The sequence below is a fragment of the Parasteatoda tepidariorum genome, chromosome 7 (assembly GCF_982258835.1).
Source record: "Parasteatoda tepidariorum strain Cologne lab strain chromosome 7, Ptep-v5.0, whole genome shotgun sequence".
Lineage (NCBI taxonomy): Eukaryota > Metazoa > Arthropoda > Arachnida > Araneae > Theridiidae > Parasteatoda > Parasteatoda tepidariorum.
Genome location: NC_141761.1, coordinates 26,303,878 through 26,328,652, shown reverse-complemented (window position 1 = coordinate 26,328,652; position 24,775 = coordinate 26,303,878). Strand labels below are relative to the sequence as shown.

General features: G+C 29.2%; 1 protein-coding gene across 14 annotated transcripts in view; it reads right to left on the bottom strand.

The window, feature by feature from the left end:
• LOC107446012 (uncharacterized) overlaps positions 1–24,468 on the bottom strand; it is a 210,484-nt gene extending 186,016 nt beyond the window's left edge. For 5 of the 14 annotated variants that reach the window (XM_087167533.1, XM_087167538.1, XM_087167536.1 and 2 more), the window contains exon 1: positions 24,350–24,467. In XM_087167533.1, the coding sequence (XP_087023659.1) occupies positions 24,350–24,461 (112 nt within the window). In that variant the 5' untranslated portion in view covers positions 24,462–24,467. Of the gene's footprint in view, positions 1–9,316; positions 9,642–23,312; positions 23,429–24,349 lie in introns of those variants that run through there. The other 9 variants (XM_087167534.1, XM_087167540.1, XM_087167541.1 and 6 more) reach the window with 6 other exon arrangements.
• Between the last annotated feature and the right edge of the window lie 307 nt (positions 24,469–24,775).

Here is a 24,775-nt window from a genome sequence, read left to right as displayed (position 1 = left end):
TACAGAGCAATTAGTTTTGCTGTCAAGAATTTAAATCCATGTGCTCTGTCAAAAAAAAAGCTTTAAAAACTTGCTTACACATTAGTGTACAGTGTGCGTTCCGCTTTCTCTAAAGCAGTGTTTACCAAACTTTGATTTTTGTGTACCCTTTTTAAATTTTTCGTAAGGCTATATACCACTAATAAAAAAATGAATGTATTTTTTTTTTGGGGGGGGGGGGTACTAAATTTAGTTAATAAGTTTATTTGCATCAGTGAGAAGGATGATATTGTTTTTGCTGTGATAACAGCTACTGTGATTAAAAAAAAATTGCACAAAAGTTAAAAATCACAGCTGGCAGTTGACACCACTAATTATTAACAGTTAACTCTGCAAAAATAGCCAATAGAAAAATACGTAATCGCAGATTTCCTGTTTTTAAATAAAAGTTTTTGAAATTTTTGTTGTTGCAAGACATTTCACAAAAGAACGCGTAAACCGGCTAAACTATTCCCGTACCCCTGGAGGTACGCGTACCACACTTTGGTAAACACAGCTCTGATGCAAAATAATAATTGCTTATTACACCACGTCCCAAGCTCTCATCTTAAAAACTGTCAGCAGATGGCACTGCTGACGCAATAAAAAAATTAGAATTTTTTCTCCCCTTAAAATTTTTGAATTCGTCAGTGGAAATAGAGATTAGGATGCGGCTTGTGGCAATAAACTGTTATCAACCCTCGTCACCTTTTTAATTAACGAAATTCGTGGATCGTTTTTTATGTATTAATCATCGTTTATTCTTTGTAGATTAGAAATAATAAATGTTTATTTAGAGTTAATAAGATGTATAAGTATTACTACAGAGCCTCGTCTCAATAACATCCATCTACAGAAAGAAAACACGGCGGTCTATAGAAAAAGTCAAGTTGTAACTTACCTTTATCTTTGACAGCAAGAAACACGAGATTGAATATTTTTTGGGGCCTGAACAGGGACCGCCATTCAGAGTTTTCTTGTTTATTTTCGAATAGAAGTTTAGTTATATTGAATAGTGGCTTAAGTGTTTAAGTAGTTCATTTAAGATTATTCGGAATTACTATGGAGAAATCCGAACAAAAGCGTACGACGACGAAATCATTAACAACTAAATTATTAATCAAAATCGAAAATTCATACCAAGATAAGGTGACAATCGATAAATTGTATGTGTTAATTATCTGAAATAATGTTAAAACAAGAACATCTATCTATATTATATAAAACGCTAATACGTACGTATGTATGTATGTATCAATAAAACCGATGATATTTCTTTTCTCGCGCTGGCAACAGTTTTCATTTTTAATTGATTGGATTCGGCGCGCAAGAGCACGTAGTGAGCAACCAGATAACAATAACCAGAGTGAGCATTATCAGGTTGTTCAATTCAGATTCATGCACTAAAAACATGATAATATTTAATTTAAACTCAATTAGGAATTAATTAATTAATTGAAGTGAGAATGCTTTAAAAGGCCGCTGCTGAATTGATATTTTTCTACTGGGAGCTACCTAAACGTCTAAAAAACGTTTAAGTGTTTGTATTGAATGCATTGAATTTTTTTTATATTTCGCGTTTATTTACGCATTGAATTTTCACGCTTTAAAATGCAGAATATTAGTGAAGCAATATTTGATAATTTATTCTGCTAATATGTTTCTTATTTAGCTAATGTTTTGATTTTTTCACCATGTACAATCTAAATAGCTAATATACTTTTTTTAAAAGCCAATAAGAACATTGATAGAATTCTTCTACATAAGTACAATACTATGTCTTTGATGATAAAATACTATGTTTTTGATGATAATATATTATGTCTTTGTGCTAGAACATTGTGTTCATTGGCGAGGGAGAGCAGCGAGCCATGGTTCACGGCGTGAACCACATAGGATTGCGTAGCAATTCTCGGGGGTTGGCGAGCGTTAGCGAGCAGGGGGCGGAGCCTCCTAGTATTATATAAAACGCTAATACGTACGTATGTATGTATCAATAAAACCGATGATATTTCTTTTCTCGCGTTGACAACAGTTTTAATTTAAATTGATAGGCTTCGGCGAGCAAGAGCACGTAGTGAGCATCATATCGCTGATCTATATTATATAAAACGCTAATACGTTTTAATTGATAGGCTTCGGCGCGCAAGAGCACGTAGTGAGCATCATATGTCTAACCGGGTGAATTCTCACCGAATTATCAAAAGAATTCTCACCAAATTATCTTCATCGAAGCCGATGCTTTACATCCGGCTTTCAGTACTATTATATATTTTTTTACAACACATGGTTTTAGCCCTCTGGTGGGAAAGACTTTAAAACAAAACTTACAAAAGTTACTTTTCTCAACAACAGAAATTTAGAATAGTGTGATTAAGAAAAATATGTGAACTGTTTGCAATTTCAAATTAATATTGAAATGCACAGGTTCAAAATTTTCTACAGTGAAAAGTTTTCGGAACTTCAGTGTTCAAAAAAGTATACAAAAGCTAGACGTTAAGAACGTATCCAATGAGCGAGTAAAGCGAGCATCGGTTGCAAAGCATTCCGAAATGAACTGCGAAAGCAGTTCCGAGGGTTGGCGAGCGCCAGCGAGCAGGGGGGCGAAGCCTCCTAGTTTGATAGAAATTGATCTCGAAATTGAGAAGGGTATCACGGATGTAAAAGAAATCAATTCAGAAATTAAAAAGTGTGATGAATATTTGACAAAGATTGTACGAGAAGTAAAAGCAGATTTAAAGGAAAAATAGAAAAATATTTCGACTTCGGTAGTATCTCTTGAATTAAATTCGAATGTTTCCGAACCGAAGATAAATACTAATATAAGAATAAATGAACCTCCTTTTTGTGAAACTGCCTCTTTTAACTAAAATTTTCTGGGTATCACTCATACTGGAGAAGATTTTACGATCAGTTTGACTCTGCTATATATAAAACTACTAATCTATCAAATACTGAGAAGTTTACTTGAAAACATATTTACTGGGATCTGCCTCAGATGCGATTAAGGTTTAACAAGTAATAATTATGTACCAACAATTGAAATATTAGAAGAACGCTTCGGCAAGAAAACGTCGATAATTAACTCGCATTTGAATACATGATCGAGATTAACCCCAGTAGAAAAGTAAACAGATATTTTTTTTCATCAAAAAAGTTTTTGATTCTTGTCAAACCGAAACAAGACATTTGGAATCTTTGGGAATTAATGAAGAAAATTTTGGGGCTTTTTACTCTGTCCTGTACTTATTAAATTATTTCCCTCTGATAAAATTTTAGATATATCTGAAAAAACAATAGCAACAATGATGAATAGAAATTATTAGAGATTCTAGAAATTTTAAAAACGATCAGTCGAGAAGGCCTTGAGTTCATTGATGACACGAGTTACGGAATGTTTCCCGTACAAAGCGTGGCAGTGCAGCCGGGAATTCAAATAAACAAAATAAAAACGCATCTTAACGGCGTCATTGAATGAATCGATTAAGAACAAATGCATCTCTTGCGGTAACAATAGACACACAGTACCGCTCAAAAGTATCAGTACACCTAGAAACTTATAAAAAAAATGGCAAAATTCAAAGTGTCATAACTTCTTTAAAAATGATCAGAAATGCTTCTGCTTTAGCTCATTTTGAAGCTTAAAATCTCTACTTTTATGTACTCTAATTGTTTTTAATTAATATATTTTGCAACTATGTACAATTACACTCTAAACAATCATAGAAAATTGTATTAATTTTTTGTGAAGTTTGACGCGATGTACGGGCACAAAGGGGTTAGATATTATTAATTTTTATTATATCATTGAAAAATTTGGACTTTTAGCTTTCATTTAAAAAAAAAATTCCAAAAAAATATTTTTTTTGACGAAGTTATTGTCAAATAAAAAAAAAAGTTTTTTTTTCAGAATTTAATGATTTTTCAGCAATTATAATGAATTTTAGTGTAATTGTAATATGATATGAAAATTTTTTAATTAAAATAAATTAAAATTTAATATTTCTCGATAATATTATTTCATAATTGATTATAACAATTTTAACTTTTTTTTTTTTGGAAAATATAATAATGAAATAAGAATCAACGTTTACAATTTAATATTTTGAAATTTATCATTATTATATTTTCCAAAAAAAAAAAGTTAAAATTGTTATAATCAATTAAGAAATAATATTATCGAGAAATATTAAATTTTAATTTATTTTAATTAAAAAAATTTCATATCATATTATAATTACACTAAAATTCATTATAATTGCTGAAAAATCATTAAATTCAACTTTTTTTTAATTTGACAATAACTTCGTCAAAAAACATGTTTTTTTGGAATTTTTTTTTAAATGAAAGCTAAAAGTCCAAATTTTTCAATGGTATAATAAAAATTAACAATATCTAACCCCTTTGTGCCCGTACATCGCGTCAAACTTCACAAAAAATTAATACAATTTTCCATGATTGTTTAGAGTGTAATTGTACATAGTTGCAAAATATATTAATTAAAAACAATTTAAGTACATAAATGTAGAGATTTTACGCTTCAAAATGAGCTAAAGCAGAAGCATTTTTGATCATTTTTAAAGAAGTTATGACACTTTGAATTTTGCCATTCTTTTATAAGTTTCTAGGTGTACTGATACTTTTGAGCGGTACTGTAATATATGGGATTGCGATGAATTCAAAATGGGGGAAATTAATGAAAAGCGGGATATTTTAAAGAGGTGTGGTTGTTGTTTTATTTGCTCTCGATTTGGTCACACGGCTAAAAAAAATGTAGGAGTTCAGTAAAATTATACGTTTATGAGTCCGGAAAAGAAAGCAGATAAAGTGGAAAGTATAGTTTTATCGAATGAAACTTGTAATCAAAAAATATTAATGGAAACTTTAACTATTTGCAGGGTAAACGGCCATAAGGAAATCGTTATAAGGGGATTTATAGACACACGATCCCAGAAGTCGCCTTTTTTAATATAAACAATAAATAAGATAGGTTATTTACCAATAGGACAAAAAAACTTACATTATAGCCTCTCCGACGGATTACAAAGAACAAGTCAGCATTATAAATATAAAAAATTTTAAGCAATTTAAATATGGATTATTTATGTGACTTTGAAGTTTACGATCAGGAAAAAATATGTACAGATGTTCCTAAAATAAGAGATGGCTCGTAGATAAAAGAAATTAATAAGATAGGAATTAAATTTTGCTACTACAAAAATATGGACGGGTTGAACTTAGAAACTAAAGAAATTGTTCTATCATCGGAACCGATCTTTGCTGAAAACTTTTCACCGATATTATGAAATCGGTTTCTGAAAGTTTCGTTGCATTTGAAAAGCGATTAGGTTGGGCACTTATGGGTAAAACTCGTGCTTCAGAAAGCAGTAAATGTACCAATACAGTTTTGTCCCTTGGCTGAGGCGAAAATTTCGGATCCGTGGAGATTCGATACGTTAGGAATGAACCAGATGAAAAAGAATCAAGAGTAAAACTTTTGAAAGAGCTACGGAATATCATTTTAATCACAACATAAAGGTGCTTGAAGATGGAAGATCTGAAGTGAACCTCCCGTGGATCTTAAATCACCCTACTTTTCCCAATTATAGAAGTGCTGCCTGAAGAAGATTGAAGAGCTGTGCAGAATCCTTAAAGAAATCAGAAATATTAGAAGATTATTAAGCGGTATTTAAACAATGGTTTCACGAGGGAATTATGGAAGAAGTTGAACCAGGCGAAACAGCCACCAATGAACAATTTTTGCCACACCCAACTGTAATAAAAAAAATTCTACGACCAAGATTAGACCCATTTATTATGGCTTGAGGAAAATTAAAAGTTTTCCTTCTACCAATGCTTGTCTTGAAAAAGAACCTAATTTAGTGGAGCTCATTCCTTCAGTGATTAGCAGGTATAGATTAAATGCGATCGGAGTGATTGCAGATAGTCGGTTAGCTTTCTCACCAATTCAACTGACTAAAGCTAATAAACCATTCTAAAGAATTCGATGGTGTGAAGAATGAAGACACTTCGAAGATCAAAACTTACCAATGCAGAAGAGTGGTGTTTGGCTTGACTTGTAGTCCGTATATGTTGAGAGCCACTATGTGGTACCATTATTAAAAGCAACACAATCTATGCTGGAAATTACAGAAAATTTTATCTAGATAACTGCTCAACCAGCGTTGAAGATCGAGAAAATTTGCCCAAGTTTATTTCTGAATCTCGGTACATATTAAAGAGAGCTCAATTTGATCTAAGAGGATGGGATCATATCCCCAATTCGAAAGAAGTAGCAATCCCTTCAGAAGAAAAAAGCACCTGTTTTGGGACTAAATTGGAAATTAAGTATTGATTCATTGATTCTGGACTTGAAGGAAGCGACGACTGAGACTTTCACCAAGAAAAAAATTCTGTCTGAAGTTGACAAAGTATTTGATCCTATTGGTTACATGTATCACGTTACATTAAGACCAAAGATCATGCTTCAGGAGTGCTGGAAGCTAAAGTACATTTGAGATGCAGAACTATAATCTTCTATTAGAAAAATGTTTCAAAAATGGCAAAAAACAACTAAGTCAATTGAAAGGTATAACAATTCCCAGATGTCTCTTGGACACTCCTAAAAGTTCTATAAATTTAAGTTCACATATTTTTTGTGATGCGAGCAAGGTAGCTTATGCTACATGCATATATTATTGAGAACCGAAGACGAAGACTCGACATCATGGTAGCTCATTCAAGCTCGATCTCGAGTAACTTCTTTAAAATCTGTCACAATACCCAGGCTTGAACTTTTATCCAGTACAATTGGAGCTAGACTAGCACATGGAGTAAAGTCAGACTTAAGACTTAAAAATATTTAAAAAAAATTTCTGGTCAGAATCAGAAAATGAAAATTGGGCTCCTTTTGTTTAAAACAGAGTTCAGGAAATTAGATCTCTCAATTTGCCAGAGGAAAAGAATTACGTTCCCGGATCTCTTAACCCAGATGATCTGCCATCATCTGTAGAGCATCGTAATCAATGTATATGGTGGAAGAGCCCTATTTGGTTGAAAGATCCATCACAGCTTCGGCCAAAATATATTATCAATCCAGACTTGGACGTTATCAACGCCAAAAGAATTGTTGTGACTTCAACAAATTTATTCAAATTACAAATTCCATTTTATGATACTTCCACATCATGCAGAACAATTATAAGAGTAACTGCTTGGATTTACAGATTTTATAGAAACTTCAAACATGCTACTGATGAACGAAACTTCGAGAAACAGCTGACTATTAAGGAAATGAAAAACACTGAATTGTTTATTATGAAGTACACGCAGATTGTTTGACAGAAGAAACCAAGCCTTTCTAAACTATAACGGATGGTCAAAGCATTATATGGGTCATTGAAAAATGCATAATATGGGTCATTAAAGCATCATTGAAAGTTTGAAATGGAGAAAAAAAATATCTCACACTCCAATTGAGATAAAAACATTATTTTTCATTATTTAAAAAATAATTAGAGTCCTACGATTTTTATACCCTTGAAATATCTGAATTTTAAGATTTTGCAGTTCAGAAGAATCTAATTTTTTTAAATAAAAAATAGCATATCTTTGCATTATAAGAAACCCTTAAAATATGTATTGTACTCAACAAAACATTATTTTAGAAACTTATTTGAGGCGATTTTATTACGTTACTTCCAACATTTATTAACAGCTAAATTATTTTTTAAAAAAATAAAAATGCATGCAAGCCTTTCTAAACTATAAATTTATTTTATTTTCTATTAATTAATTTTTATTAATTTCATTCCTACGTAACGTTGAATTATTTAGAAAAATTCACTAAATGCTATAGAACATCGTCTGTACTTTTTTTAAATCCTAACCCTTCTTTATTCGCATTTCTATACAAAGTTAGTTCAAAATAAGTAAAACTTAGATTAAAAAAATTAATAACATCACGTTTCCTTAAGTTCATTGAACAAAACCTAACCAACTCATTGTCTTAAAAATATGAAAAATAAATCTTAAATATAACAATTTTTTGTGTGAAATTTCTCAGCATTATTCTGTTTTCTGAGAAAAAAATTCCAAATTATTATTTGCGCTATGGATGCTTACAACATGGTAATATTACGACTGGTATTTTAATGATAGATACTTAATAAGCTAAATATGATTGTTATGAATAATAGTTAGCCACTTTTTACCTCCCTCAGAAATGAAGCCAATTTATCGAACTAAACACAGGAAATAATTTAGTATAACTCCGGGAATAATTTTATTTCATATTTTAAATTTAATGAAAGGCGTGCTTGTAACTTTTATTTGAAAGGTTAAAACTTAAAATAATTAAAATATTTATTTTCATTAATAATTAAGGCATTATAAATACTATTTATTATAACGTTATTAAAACAACTAAAGCTAAATTTTAAGCGAAGTGTTGCCAAAAATGAATTGTTTTCAGTCGATTTCATTTAGCTTTAAATGATAAATTATAATTTTAAAAAGTTATGATCATGAATTTTCATTAACTAAAACAATCAGTACTGTACTCATTGTGATTTTGGTAAATAGTTTAGAGATGCTTTATTTTTAAAAAAATATTAAATAGCAAATGTCAAACATTAAAATGAAATTTCAATTTAAAAAAATACATTAAAATGAAATTTCTTTAAATCATAAAAGTTATTCAATGATTTAAAGAAATTTCATATTTTCTACTCAATTCTGAAGGCTGCATATAACTTTTAAATATCATTTAGAATGAAAATCAAGAAAAAGATATTTTTTTTAAATTCGATCTCTTTTGTATAAGTAACGTTTTATAAAAAAGTTTCACGTAGTTTAGGACTGTTTAATTTGAAGGGAAAAGAAATTTCTACTTTTACCTAGGGTAACATAAAATGTTTAAATCTCATTAAGATTTAAAATCAATTACTAAAATCATTTCACATTAAATTCGTTCGTATTTATATGAGTTTTATATGATCAATGACTTTTTAAATATTTTTTTCCTCAATTTCTTTTCCTATTCAACTTGCTTTTATTTTGATATGTAAGTTCTTATCAATGAGTTTTCAAATAATTTAAGGGTCTTAAATTTTAATAAAAACTGATTTTCTGATATTTAGCTCATTTGAAAAGTTTCGAATTTTCAACTTACTCTAAAGGTTACACAAACTTTTTTTTTATTTCATTAAGAATAACATAAATAGTTAAAAAGTACGTTAAATTGATTACACCACAAATAGTTACCATTCAAAAAACTACTTATGAAACTACAACTTACTGCCATATAAGAAGCCCCATGATATGGTGATGACAACTACTGTCAATAATTTCATCTTTGCATTTGGCGTGCATTAACGGCTAACTGTCCATTTTATCTTCATATTCATAGCATCATCCGCCTTTCCGTTTGTTACGTCACAGATATTGCTCTCTTTTTCTCTCTCTCTTTTACGTGTCTGTTTGATTTTCGTGTGATTATGGCAACTTTTTTTTTCTCAAACAGTTGGGTTTTCACCTTATATTTCGAAGAAATACTCTTTCGTGAATATAGGCGGGTTGAATGATGAATAGTTTATCTTTGAAGTTGTCAAACATTTCGAATGAGCCTTATAATGCACGTCATAACATTGCAATTTTACAACAGAATTTGATCTGTTATGAACTTTGCTGTCAGATTTCAAAGTTAAAAATTTGGTGATATTTTTCCCCTTTGCACGAAATACTTTTACAAAAAATTTGATAAAAAAAAACTCATGTCACACGCTATATATAAAAAAAACTCATGTTACCGAAGTTGCAGACTAAAATGAAACTATTATATTTATTAAGTTAATAAATATATTTCGCCACAATAAATCTAGATAGATCGTGTAAATTTCATAGAAAAAAACTCATATGACTAAAGTTTTCATATCAAATTGAAACGAAACAATTACATAAAGCAAATCAATATGCATAACATCATAAATTTAGGTTTCAGATCCCATACTCTGAATCAAAAAATAATATTACTGAAGTTTCCAGTTCAGATTGAAATGAAACTATTACGTTTATTAAATCAATAAAATATATATCAAGAGAAAACTGTGTAGCATACTCCATAATCTTGTTTTTTTTAAAAAAAAATCTCGTAGCATCAAAGTTCCCATTTTAGATTGAAATAAAAGTATCAGATAAATTAAACATATCAGGATTAAACTAGGTTGCAGATTCCTTACGCATTACAAAAATCTCATGCTATTGAAGCACACAAAAAAACTCATATTACTATAATATTTATTGAATCAATAAAATAAAAATAACGATAAACATATAATTACTACTTTCAATACTAGAAAATATGAATACTACTTTCAAAAATCTGCGAATGAAATTTCCTATTTTCATTGTCTTTTCCTGCATTTTTTAATTTTGTGCCAGGCATAATTTGTAACCAGACAGATCACAATCAAGAGTGAATTTTTTTAGTTTACATTGAGCGCAATAAAACCAAATTTAACCCTTGTAAATCAATTTTAAAATCCGACAGGGAAATCAAAATGTTTTGGATAGCATTAATGAAATATAATAGAACATATCGTCGCTTTGAAACTAAACCGTTGTAACTCAAAAAAGTCGAAAACTGAGATTTTTGGGTCATTTTGTGTAAAAAAAAGTCAACCTTTTAGAAAAACAACCTGTTATCTTTATAGTTCCATAAAGTTAATTTAGAGAGCAGATAAATCGTCATCGCATTGCCGCGATTAGCATTAGCGCGGAAAGTTAGAAATCGCTCTCCTGAAAAACTTGCTTTTTTGAGTTACCACGGTTTAGTTTCAAAGCGACGATATGGCCTTGCAAATGACTTTCATAGTAAGGGATAAAAGACTTTTATACTTAGGTAGAAAATCACGATGACGCTTAATTAATTTTGGTGAATGTTGCTATTATGTTTTAATTAGAGTAGGAATTACAACAGGTTTTTCCTAGTTTCAGAAAATATTTTCCAGTGATAGCAAAGATAGTGTATTAATATTTAATGGAATTAGAATTAAAAGAACTTTTTTTCTCCGCTACTTATATAAATATTAAGCAATAAACTGAAGGTCTTATACAGAAATGGTTATGCTTCCTTATTGGGGTGTTTTAAGAATTTTTTTTAAAAATTTCGACCATAACCATTGTAGCCACCGATATATATATTTCGCCCAAAACTCAAAGAATGAAGGGTTGTGGTAAGTCATGAGTTGGCCATCACACAAAGTGATGCTATTTACAGCTACTATCTATTCTGATGGTATGAACCATAAAAAAACGTGTTTTTCTTAATATAATAGCGTAAATCCGCTTATATAAATTCAAAAAAAGTAATAATAAATAAAAAGTCAAATTATTTTAGCTTTATTCATTGAAGAGCTTAGTAGAAAAAGTAAGTAAGTGACATTTTCAGAAAGGCAATTAGGGTAAGAAGAAAAAACTGGTCTTTGGAACTATATTATTACCCAATATATTCGAAGATTCTTTGTCTGATTTTATTTATTACTGCCTAATTTGAAAATAAAAATCATAAACAAAAAAGTAATCAGCATACTTAAAAATAACGCGTACTAGTTATAACGATTAGAGTAAAATCAAAAACACTTATTTTAAATTAAACATGAAAATGTAGCTTACCTGGTTCTTCCACTAAGCTCTTCAATTGAGTCGATATATTTCAGTTTTGCGTATGATTTCGTAGTGTTGTTCAGTACTGATTTATTGATTTCTTTTTTTATTTATTCCGTACGAAGAACGGGTATATAGCTTGTTTGAAATAAACAAAAAAAATTATATGAAGTTGCAATAGTCATTTTAGTGACAGAACCAAAGGTTTATAGGTTTGAGTTGTATCCAAATGGAATCGAGAACTAAATTTCGAAATTTAAATCTGTTTTAACACAATAAATGCTACATCTGTCCTACTATATGGGTCTGAGACATGGCACTGCAATAAAAATAACAAGAAAAATCTTCCAGTATTTTTTAACCACTGTTTAAGATTCTTACGTATCAAGTGATTCCATAAAATTTGAAATGTAGAAATCCTTAGAAAAGCAAAACAAAAATCAATTGACTTGGAAATTAAAAAAAACGTAAATGGATTGTTTATGTTCTACATAAACCTGCAAAATTTAAAATAAAATAAGTTTTTGATTGGAACCCTGAGGGCAATAGAAAAAGAAGAATACTTGGCGCTTAACGATTGTGAACGAAATGAAAACACTAGAAAAGACAGAGATAAAATACCACAAATAGAGTGAGAATGGAAAGCTATAATAGAAGCTCCAATTCGAAGTGAAAAGGAATGTGCAACACATTAAAACATTTTGGTTTTTCATAAACATTTGAAACATTTTGAAAAAAAAATTATTGTAGGAATCATGGCGGCTGGTGAGTGAAACGAACAGGGATAGAAAATTATTATATTTTACTCATTACTTCCTCTATTTAATTAATTTACAATTATAATATTGATTTTAACAATTATATCGCGAAGTTTTTCTTTTCTTCATAGTTTTATATTTAAAAATTTTGGTATAAGATTCTGGCTACAGTAGTATATAATAACAAACGCATCCATAAATAATCGTTTCAAATTTAATTCATTTGACATTCACTTCAAATTATAGTGCCAATAACTATTCATATTAAATACTTACAGTCCTTTTTTAACGTATTGCAGTACAATATTAACCACGAACGATACAATAGAATAAAGCACTATAGTATCACCTGGCAATTAAGATTTTGCATAGAATCGTATAGTGCGTCTAATTTGATCAGAGACTGTACGTACGAATATATTTCATTGACCTATGCAATCAAATTCTCAAATCTTTCGTTATAAAAGTGTTAACCAGGCATTTTTTCTATAAATATTCGTATCCACTGACTTTATTTACCTTTTTTCCCCCTTTTTACCACTTGATTTTAAAATACTATTATTATTTAACAATATTTGTAAAAGTTGCATATGCTTAGAAATTTCTTAAAATGCTTTAAAATGAATGTAAAGGTTTATTTACTTCATTAATGTATTTTACCGTCATCACATAAAACATTAAACATTCGAAAAGATTTTAAGGAAAAGATTTAAGGATTATTTTTTAAGGATTATTTTTAGAAAAATTAATTTAGAATATAAAAAGAATTATAAAGAAGAGCATAAAAGGAAAAACCCTTTCAAGATAATGTTCTTTATGTTTGCCAAAAGAAACTTAGATTCAGAATAAATGATAGAAAAATAATGATTTAATCATACTTTTTGAAATAATTAATACTGAAAAACTAATTATAAATGAAGTATTAGCTGCTTACTAATTAGGAAAACTAATAAAATAACTAATATGGAAAAAATAGTGACGAAAAGGAACTTAAATTAAAATATTTGAATATTAATTTCGATACTGCCTCTAGTAATGTTACGCAGTTATAGTTAAATTCATGAAAAAAGTAATTTTTGAATTTTTTTCGTAGTTATTTCACTATTAGAAATTTTTTTAAGTTAAAGTAAATAATAAAGTACTATATATTTTAAACCGGCCCTTGTACTACATCTTTTGATTTGATTAATTTAATGTAAAGGTGCGTAGGTTTGAGGGAAATCTTCGTATTTGTTTTTATTTTTAATATTTTTAATTCCATAATAATTTATTAGTTTAAATAAAATACAATCAAAAGAACTAGTCTTAAAGTGACAGTACATTTTCCCCCTTTTTTACACCCATCTTAATTTCAACTTAAAATTGCTATAGTTTTCCTTCAAATCAGAATTTCGAACTTCATAAACAAATGTGGCCCTTTCAGCACGTCAAAGTTTAACTCGGTAAAGCCGATTCCGCTGTCTGTAAAGCGGGCCGGATGGTATTTTTTATTACAAGTTTAACAGTTTATTATCGAACTCATTATGAATGTGATATATTTTTTAAAATTTTATTGTAGTACGTTTGTATAACTTTCTACATCCTTGTGTAGTTTTACGTTTTTAAGTTTAAGTTTTAGCACAGCTAAGCAAAATGTAACGTACAGTTGAACACCCAAAGCAGCGGTGGCTGCATTAATGACTTTTTAAATATAGAGAGAAATTTATCAATCTCGAGATTTTCCTTTTATAATCTTGCACTTGATTTGATGTCAGAAGTTACGAAAAATGAGAGATTGAAATAAAAGAAAAAATAATAATAGAGGGCGAAGGAGATTAAATATTATCAGTTATAAATCTTAAAATTTGTATGGAAATTTTGAAAAATATAAAAGACTCAAAAGAGATAAAAACCGTTTCAAATATAAGCTGTTACGCAATGTAAGATTACTGTTATAGATCAGGGGTTTCCAACTTGCATGAGGCCGGGGGCCACAATTAAAAACACAAATCAAATAGCGGGCCGCAACTTTATCAAAATTTTTTGTAGGACGCTTTTATGTTAGAAGGAACATTAAATATTACTGTCAGAGTTTTACCAAGTTGTACAAAACAAAAGTATCGAATTACTAATTAAAATAAGAAGTAGATTTTTAAAAATATTCAATTGTTATTAATAATATTTTTAAGAATGTTAAATAGATAATAAAAATTCGGGCTACAATAACTTAATGTGCACCTATGCATTAATGTGCAACAGATATCTAAATGTTAAGGTAGTAAAACTTAGATAGTAGCACACAAAATATTCAATGAGAAAATTGAGGTTTGTCTGCTGCAACCACCAGAGAATAGATATTTACATTTTAAATTTAAAATTTACAAATGTGTGTGAAAATATTTTCGTCCAAAATTAGTGGTTTCAAAAAGTTAAATCGGAGAATTTCTTCGAGAAAATATCTGATACGCACATGCTAAGTTATATTCACAAAGTACAAAAAAAATGAAATAAAAAAGAGCGATTATTTTGGTATTTGAATTAATATTTTCTTGGGTGCAAAACCTGAAAAATAAATTTCTTTGCACCGTTGGTATGTTAAATTTCACAGAAATGAAAAAATTAGGTTTTTATTAACGAGAAAAGTATTTTAAACCCATATAGATTTTTTACGAAAATTGTCCGCAAAAAAATGACAACTAATAAACAGTTCGCGGGCCACAAAAAAAGGCTTCGCGGGCCGGATGCGGCCCCCGGGCAGCCAGTTGGAAACCCCTGTTATAGATGATTTTTAACACGTTAAATAGCTTCTCATTCATTACTTCTTACTGTGGTGAACAATCTCTCCAAATTTATTTTCAAATACAAGTAATGGTTCATATTTGTTTCCAATAACATGCTAACAAAATGTTCTTACATAAAATAATAATATATATATACATATTTTAGAAATGAACTAATACTGTTGATCACCGTAATCAGTAGATCTTGTTAAATATCAACTATAGAATTTTTTAAAAAATCAACGAATGAGCGAGAGACAATCATGCCAGTCAGTAATCAAATCAAGCAGGTATCGAAACAACCTTCAAGTCTTTATACTAAACAAATAAATGACAAAAACGAATATTTCGTCATTTCATTGAACTATTTTTACTTGTTAAAGCACAAAAGTTTTTTTTCATTTTATATCACTGATAAAATCCATAGTTTTCTTTAAATATTTGTGTTAAACTTCTAAATTAGAATTTAAAAGATTTAATTTTCGATTACGAATTCGATTCGATTCGAATTACGATTAATTTTCTTTTTTTCTAATTTAAAGTACATGAATACTAAAAAAACAAATATACATTGCTTTGATCGACAACTAAGATTTTTTATTGAATTGGAAGCGATAATTTCTTTGAAAAAATTCCTTTGACATAAAATGTAGTAATTTTTTTTATTGCTAGTTTGACTACTTATTCAGGAAAAAAGATGTAATAGGAGATTCTCGAACAATCTGAAGATTTTTATTTGAACCTACTCTTCAAATAAATTTAATTTGGAAAAAGAAAAAATGTATACATATAACTTTTTCAGTTCGAAATTCTTGCATACATTTTACTTTATTTTACAAAAAGAGCTTCAATGTAGTTTCGAGTTTTATATCATTAAAGTTATCAACAAGGCTGATGTGTACAACTTCCATTTTGATATAAGTTTACATAGTTATATTTTTTCTTATTTTAAATTTCAAAATTTCGTTACACTTTTTTTGAAATGTTGGAGTTTTAAAAAAGGAAATAAAAGCAATCAAACTTACATTTTTGCTGTGTGCCTAAGTTAATTGTTTTTCGATTTGTCTTGTTCGTAAATTGACTTTTATGTTGAATGAATCATGTTATTTGGAGGGATAATGTGTAAATGATATGTTTTATTGTTGAATGAATGAATAAATTAAACGTTGTTGAATGAATAATATTTTTTAACCCGCACTTTAATATCGCCGTTTATAGAGGACAGCCACAATTTGTTGAATTTTTAAAGCAAATATTGTAATATTAAATTATTTTTCACTTCTAAAATAAAATTTTAAATGAATTGACATTAATTAAACACATTTTATGATTAATTTTAAGTTTTTCACATTTTTAATTTTGGATTTTTGAAAATAGCTCATTTTTACTAATTTATTTGACTCGAATTAAAATTTCCTTTTAAATAATTGCAAGAAGGAAACAACAAATTTGTTTTGAAATTTATTAACCCCAAACTCTTAATATTACATTTGAGTAAAAACTGAATCGAAAAATGTGTATTTAAGCTGGTTTTACAAGTAATTTAGAAACTGTCCTATATAGAGGACAAAGGTAAAATCCCCTACTATAGGCACCCACATGAGAAAATAAATTGCATCTGGGTTTCTCTGAACGCAAGTCCAGAGTTTGCTTTTAGAACAATTGAATTTTAAAAATTGCAGAGGCTCATGACTAATGCCCTTGAGCAATGGATTTGATGATAGTAAACGAAAAATGGTTAAATTGCACACTTGATGTAGACATAGACACTGATGAAGACATGGATGATGCCTGCATTAGCATTGAACATGGGCACTCTATATATGATGAAAAGCCACCAGAAGAAACTGCAGGAGCTAGCGACAAGGCAAAAAACTACTGAAGAAATAAATATTTCATGACCAAAATGGACTAAGTTACTTCATAGTGAACATCGTCAAAAAATGGTGCGCATGATTTCAGGAATGATGGCTAAAAATATTATTGCATAAATAGTACATGAAAGTTACAAGTATGCTAGACAAAAAAAAATAATCAAGAATTTCATCTAAAAACTGATAAATGCAAGCAATTTTTGGGAATTATATTCTTTAGCGGTTATCACATTTTTCCTAGAGAAAAAATGTGCTGGGAAAATACCCTTGATGTTAGAAAAACGCTCGTTAGCCATGCAATGTCGAAAAAACGGTACTTTGGATATCAAGAAGTATTTACACTTCAATGGCAATACTGTTATTGGTTCATAATCTCGCTATTACAAAGTTCGTCCAAATTTATGAGCCGTTGTATGGAGCTATACAACAATTTGGTGTGTTTAGGGAACATTTAAATATTGATGAAAGAACGGTTCTTTATTTTAAAAAACATTGTTGCAAAATGTATATAAAAGGGAAACCCGTGAAATTTGGATACAAGCTCTGGATGCTCACATCGTTCGATGGATATTCTTTTCATATAATGCCATATCAAGAAGCACAGCAATACATTGAGTCTGAGATAAAGAAAGAAAAAATGTCATTATCTCAAATGGTTGTTGAAAATTTGCTATCCATTGGAGAAACTCCAGCAAAGCACAACATTTATATGGATAACTTTTTCACATTTTATGATCTTTTTGTTACCCTCAAACGTAAAACCTTTGTTACAGGAACTGTCAGAGAAAATAGGATCGGAAAAAATTTCCCTTCGAATTCACCTGAAATGTTGGGAAAGATAGATCGTGGAACATCCGACCGAAAGTTTGACTCAAGAAATGAAATTGCAAAATGAAATGCGAAAAAAGGAAAAAAAATTATATTCGCCATTATTCATAAATGAATTTAAGACATCATTGGTTGAAGCTGGGAAACATTTCATACTTTTTGGGCCTGAAAAAAAACTCTAGAACTTCTCGATTTCTCGACACATTATAGTATCTTGCCAAGGATTGAGCGTACCTCGAAATGTTGCAGGAAGAGGCTTAGGCGTTTAACAAAGAAAACCTATAATACAAACTGATCATATATTAATAAGAAATCCTAATAGAAAAAAACACCGTTGTCAGCTTACAAAAACTTTACGAAAGTACCTAAACTGTGTGCCAAAAATGTAATTTAGGACTTAACGTCGAATATTTCCTGCCATTTTATTCCACCAAGAGGCTTGATCACAAAACACTTAGTAGTGGATTGGACCATCGTTTTATATATAGGACAGCTTGTAAATATTAAACCATTAAGGTTTTTTTTTAATTAAAGCTCTTGCTAAAATAGTTTTAAAACAAAAATTCAAAACATTCTTCCAATTTTTTAAATTTTAATTTATGAAAAATTTTCAAAGCAATTTTTTTTATTTATTTTTTTAAATGGAAGTAAAACTTTTTCTACTGAATAAAATTAAAAAAAAAATTTAAAAAATTATATTTTTCTTCACTTTTTCACTAATCTCAAATACAATAGAAAAATAAGCTCATATTTTAAGAGAAATATTTAAAAAAAATTAAATCAGTTTCTGTGAAGAAAAAATTTTAATTTCTTTAAAATAAAATATTTTTGGGTTAAAATTGTTCAAAACTTTCAAAACGATAAAATAAATTTTGTTTAATAATTCAAAAAGTTGCCTACATTCGTGCCACCTCAGTTTTCTGAAGAAGCATTGCATAGAGAACACTCAAGTTCATAAACTAAGAGGGTTTTATTCACGCTCATATCCCCGCAGAAGAAAAAAGTCAGAGTGTAAGCGTGTATGTTTTTATTTAAGTTAATTAGTTTTATAAGTTTTCAGTATAACTTATAAATATCTTATGCAAATATATAGCAGAACAGTATTATACAGATTATTTAATGCATCATAGAATTGTTAAATAACTTGTTCTGTTATGTTTTATTTATTTTTACTACCTAACTATTGTTTGAGGCTTAGAATAACACTTTGTTTAAAACGTTACGTAATTGCCTACAATGTAAGTAGTGTGCATTACTAAATCATATTGGTACGACTTAGAGCAACGTATTAACTTCAACGTATTACTGAACAAATCGAGATTTAACCATACATGGCAGTACTTTTACTTGTACTTCGCTATCTTATATTAATCGTTACCTTAAATTTAGTACTTCTACTTGTTATTTCGTTACTTTTTTGAAAAAAAATACAAGTACTTTTACGAGAATGTCGAAAGAAATCACTACTTTTTTTCTTCATCTTTTTAAAAAAGTTCCTTCTAAAAAAAAAAATTCTTTTAAATTTTAGAGAAATTTATTTTTTTATGTATATTTATACATTTAATGTATTATATATTCTTCAACCCAGTGGCAGAATTTTTTCTGGCTTTCTGCGACAAACCTAACTAGAACCAATATCTTTCTGCGAGATATTTTTATCGTTATAAATTTATGTGTAATGAATTTATAATAATAGATGAAATTCGTGTTTATAAAATAAGTCTACATGCATAGAATAAAACTGTGTAGATTTTTTTTTCTTAATTTCATAATATAAGTTTACATTTCTTAATAAGTTTAAATTGTTTAAGTATAAATTTGCATAATCTTCGGTAATAACGAAAAGTTATAAATGTATAGATCTGCAGACAAAAATGCTTACTAGAGCATAAATAAAGATTACCCAGAACCTGTAATAAGATAGAACTTATAGAAATAGCTAAGAATGGACAAAAAGATTAAATTTATAAAACAAGATAACTGAATTTGAAGTATCAGTTTAAAATAGTATCAAAATTAAATTATTAAAGCAGTTTAAAACAGTATGATTTAATGTTTCATTATAGTAGTTATATCAGGTACAGAAACAAATCAGGTGAAAAAATTAATATTGAAGTTGAGTAATCAAAATAATAAAATAGAATTGACTATAACCGAATTCTAAAAGCAAAAAAATTCAAGCAATGTTTGTTTCAATTTTTTCTACATTTAATTAATTTTATCTAATTAATTATAGATTAATTAGATTCGATTAATATTGTACTGACTTATTGAAAGATTTTTTTTTTTTAAAAGGAGGAAAATAAAACTTTTTTCGTGATCCAGATTAAGTTCAGAACGAAAAAAATACACAGCGCTTGTGATTTCGCACTGTATTGTGTAAATATATAGCATTGCGTATGGAAACCTGTTTGAAAGTGTTTCACCAGTAAATATTTTCCACCAATCTGGTTTTTATTCGCATGCCAAAAAAATCGTAGATAGTGAGATATCTTTCAGTCTTTATTTCATATATTGTTAGATTGCGAGTGTTTTTTTTTTTTTAATCGACGACTTAATTCAAAGGATATAGGCATTTTATCTTTAAAAAATATATATACTATGTATAGTTATTTTTTACCTTTGACTGCTTCTAAAATTTCTTGAGTTGTTGGAAATGCTGTCTCATCCTTACTATCGATATCGCTACTAGTAAGAATATTTGATTCGAATCTAGAACGTTTTTTTTTTTTCAATATTAGTAGCGTGGGAAGCTTCTTTTCCTGTCGCTTTCCAGAAAAAAAATCTCTGACATCGCTAGATGTTGTCGACTTCCATCTTATTTCTCTTTCGGAATACCGCCTTGAAAAATCAGTTTTCAAATTTGTTTTAATTATTGTGGCTTCACAATTGCAACAAATAACTTTTTCGCTAGACATGATTTTTTTAAAAAAAGAATCTTTTTACGCATGAAATTTTCCACATAAGTGCAAAAAATATAAATTGCTCTGTTCTCATAAGAAAACACAAAGCAAATTACTGCACCAGCGATAGAGGCCGAAGTTGGCAAATTTCAATGTTGAATTCAAATGTTGGAGATTAACGGAGAATTACGAACGCTTTCTTCTTCCGCGGTACGCTAGAAAAAAAAAATTTTAAAACCATTCTGTAAGAAAAATTTTTTTGCAGAACCATTATTGCTTCTGCAGAAATTTTTTGTTTCTGTAGAAAATGTTTTTTTTTCTTTCTTTTTTTTTGGTAAAACAGCTTTTGTTTCTGCAGAATCTTTTTTGAGAACTTTTGTATGTGGCAAACCAAAAAATTTTATTTCCCAAATAAAAAAAAAATTTCTGCAAGAACTCAGTCGCTTTCTGCGACAATGTCGCTGCGTCGCCGTGTTTCTGCCACGGGGCAAGAATGAGACATATTCACGTCTAAGCTTAGTCACATGGTGACCCTATTGAGACGCAAAAGCCACAATTTCGTAATATCGTGACTCTGTTGAGAAGTGAATAAGTCGCATCTTTGTCACATGTTGACGCAGTTGAGACGTAAATATCTCACTATTTTTATCACACGGTGACCATGTTGAGGAATGAATAGGTCACATGATGAGGTCATTGCGACAACTAAATGTTTTAATGTGGTCTGATGTTGACGTCTAGGTGACTTGAAAAAGTTACGTCGCCAAAGTCGGACACGGTCACTTTTTACAGACTCACGTATCGACGTCGCAGAAATCACATGTGACTTCACAAATGAGTCACCGTGATTTGTCACAATCTGGATTACGGTGGTATCTGGGGGACAGAATTTTGGTTGATTACCGAATATTTGGCCTACAATTAGTGATTCAATTTTAACATTAAGTTAGTTGATGTATTCATACAGTTCTTATTTTTAAAAAAACTTAGCTAATAATAAATAGTGAAAATAAATTTTATTAGTTTTTTATTTTTCTAAACATAACAAAAATACCTAACATCTAAATATTAAAATATTTTATCAGAAGAAGCGTTGAATGATTTCTTATAGTTCGTTCTCACTAAATGATGAATTATATTTGTTGAGTTTTTATCTGTGATAATCATTGTTGGGATTTTGTCCAGAAAAAACCAACTTCTCCCAGAATACAGGAACAAAGTGGAAAAAAACCAGAAGAAAGAGAAGAAGCGGGATGAAATGACCAAATACATGTGTTTTACAATCATATTTAATGGATAGTTCAAAAAAAATACACTAATTTGAAAATTACTGTTTTGTCAATTTTTTTTCCGATTGCTTCAATTTTTTTAATGTCAATGTATTTTCTAGAAATTGTAAATAGTAATTTTGTTTTTATTAATTTTCTTTTTATTAAAACAAACTGCTATAATTTAATTATAAATTATAAAGTGCTATTTTTTATCAATGAAATTTTAATATTAGTAAATTCTAAGCAGAATACTGTAAAGCTACCTAACTGTTGCAAAAAAAACTTTGCTTTAACATTTAAATTTAAAACTTACAAGATTTATTTAAAGTAAATATATAAATGCATTTTAAAATATTCATTCGTGATTTTATGGGCATATTTTCAATATTAGAAAACGAAAAATTCTTTAAACAAAGAAATTAAACAAACTTAAAAGAATGAAAAGTGAACTCAAAACATATCAATTTTCATTAATTATCAATCGTAAAACACTAATATGTTCTACTTAACCTTAAATCACAAGTTTTTAATTTACTCTCTAATATAAAAGCTTATAGGCAAGAAAACAAAAGAAATTGAACTCATCTCTTTCATATAATTCTTCTCTATTTGTTGCGGAACAAATTGGAAATTACTAAGTTGAGAAATCTATTTTTGAAATAACCACTACAAAAGTTCAAAACATTATAAAATCACAGGAATACAATGGCTAAGCCATAAAAGAATCAAAATTTCAGAGTTTAAGAATTAATCAGAGTTAATGTGATCTGATTTCAGAGTTAATCAGAGTTTAAGTATAACATTCAACAAAAGTGATCACTTTTTCGAAACATTCAATATTTGGTGAGATCATCGTTGCTACAATTATCATTTGATTTTATATATTCAGACAAACAATATCAAAAGAGGCTATCCTTTTCAAAGATCGAGCACAGATTATCCAGTTGTTCGTCCTTTTTCACCAAACATTACAACTAAAAAGCTAAGCATCATCAGTAAGCAAATAACTTTTACTATGAGTGGAACAAATCTTTTATAACGCAAATGCCTATAAGATCGTTTTGAACGGATCCAACACAAATCAATGAATCTTATAACATATCTTTTACAGACGACTATAGGGAATACTAACATGAAATTAAACTAATATGAGCCATCGAATCACGAAATAAAACTAAATTACCAAAATAAACTATTTATTAAAAATTTTAAAATGAAAAACTGAATTAGAACATACTTCAAACTTCCAAAGTAGTTGGGAAAAAAGGCTCTGCGCCCCGAAACTCGCTCTTAAAGCCAAAGTAAACTGCTGTAGCGAAATCGCTAATCCAGCTGAAGCAGGCAAAAATATTCTAGTTAGCAAGAGTTTTAGAGCGCATGCGTAACAAATAACAAATGAGAAAAGATATCTCCCATTAAAAAGTTAAAATAAAAGACAGTTTGAGTTCAGCAGTCTATGGGGTGGCTATTACAGGGAGACAAGCACCTTGCTTGTATAACTGAAAGAAAATGAAAATAATAAGAGCAACTTGCTGAAATCTGTGGATGGCTGTAGTTTGATTGTCAACGTGAAGTAACATAGGTCAGGATTTCAGTATTGGTAAAGTGTTTGATGCTGTGGACTATTGGTACTTAGGATTATTGATGTAGACTATAGATGCTGGAATTGAAGACTATTATTTGTGCTGATAGTTGTGGTATGAGGCGTCGGAGGTGAAATGAGCGGCTATTGGTCTTAGTTTATCGTCTTTTTAATAGTTCTCGAAGTTAAAAATCTGATTGAAGTTGGCTGTGCTGCATTTTATGGCTTTGTCGTAGAAGTCTGCATTTAATTTGTGTATATATTCGGATAGAAACGGAATTTTGAGATCTTTATAACATTGAAAATACTGAAAACACTTCAGAGTATTATTTCCAAGAATTATTAAATTTAGCAATCTTAAGAATATCCAATAGAAAAATTAAACAATTATAAATAACAAAATCAAATATCTTAGAGTATAAATTTTGAAAATCACAAAAAAACCCACAAAATTCAATTTTAAATTATTCTAACTAACTTAGAAATTTCAGAAATAATTGTGATAACTGAATTTTAGAATCAAGAGGCAATAAACATAACCTTACAATTGGTCTTTTAATTATACCATTAACAGTTTTTAAAGATACAACTCGTATCTTATCGTCACTACCTGAAAATGTCTGAATAACTCTTCCTAAATTCCATTTTAGAGGTGGTAAATTGTCATTTTTCATGATCACTAAATCACTTACCTTTATGTTTTGTCGGCTGGCATACCATTTTGGACAATTTTGCAGCCGGGATAGATATTCGGATTTCTACCGAACCCAAAATGTTTGTATCAGTTTTTGTAATAAATTCCATCTAGATAACCTGTTGTCAGGAAGAGATGTATAATCTCTCTCTGGCACTGATGTTAAGGATTGTCCGGTTAGAAAATGCCCAGTAGTCAAAGGAGCTAAATCGTTGGGATCACTCGAAATTGGTGTAACGGGTCTTGAGTTCAAGCACGCTTCAATTTGCACTAGAAGCGTGTAAAACGCTTCATAAGAAAGTATGGTGTGTCCCAGAATGCGGCGTAGAATGCGGAGTTAAATTTTAAGTGAAAGCATCAACTTACCTACATTAATCCACTCGTTTAAAAAAGAAAAAAAAAGTTGATGAGCTGATGTTGTTGT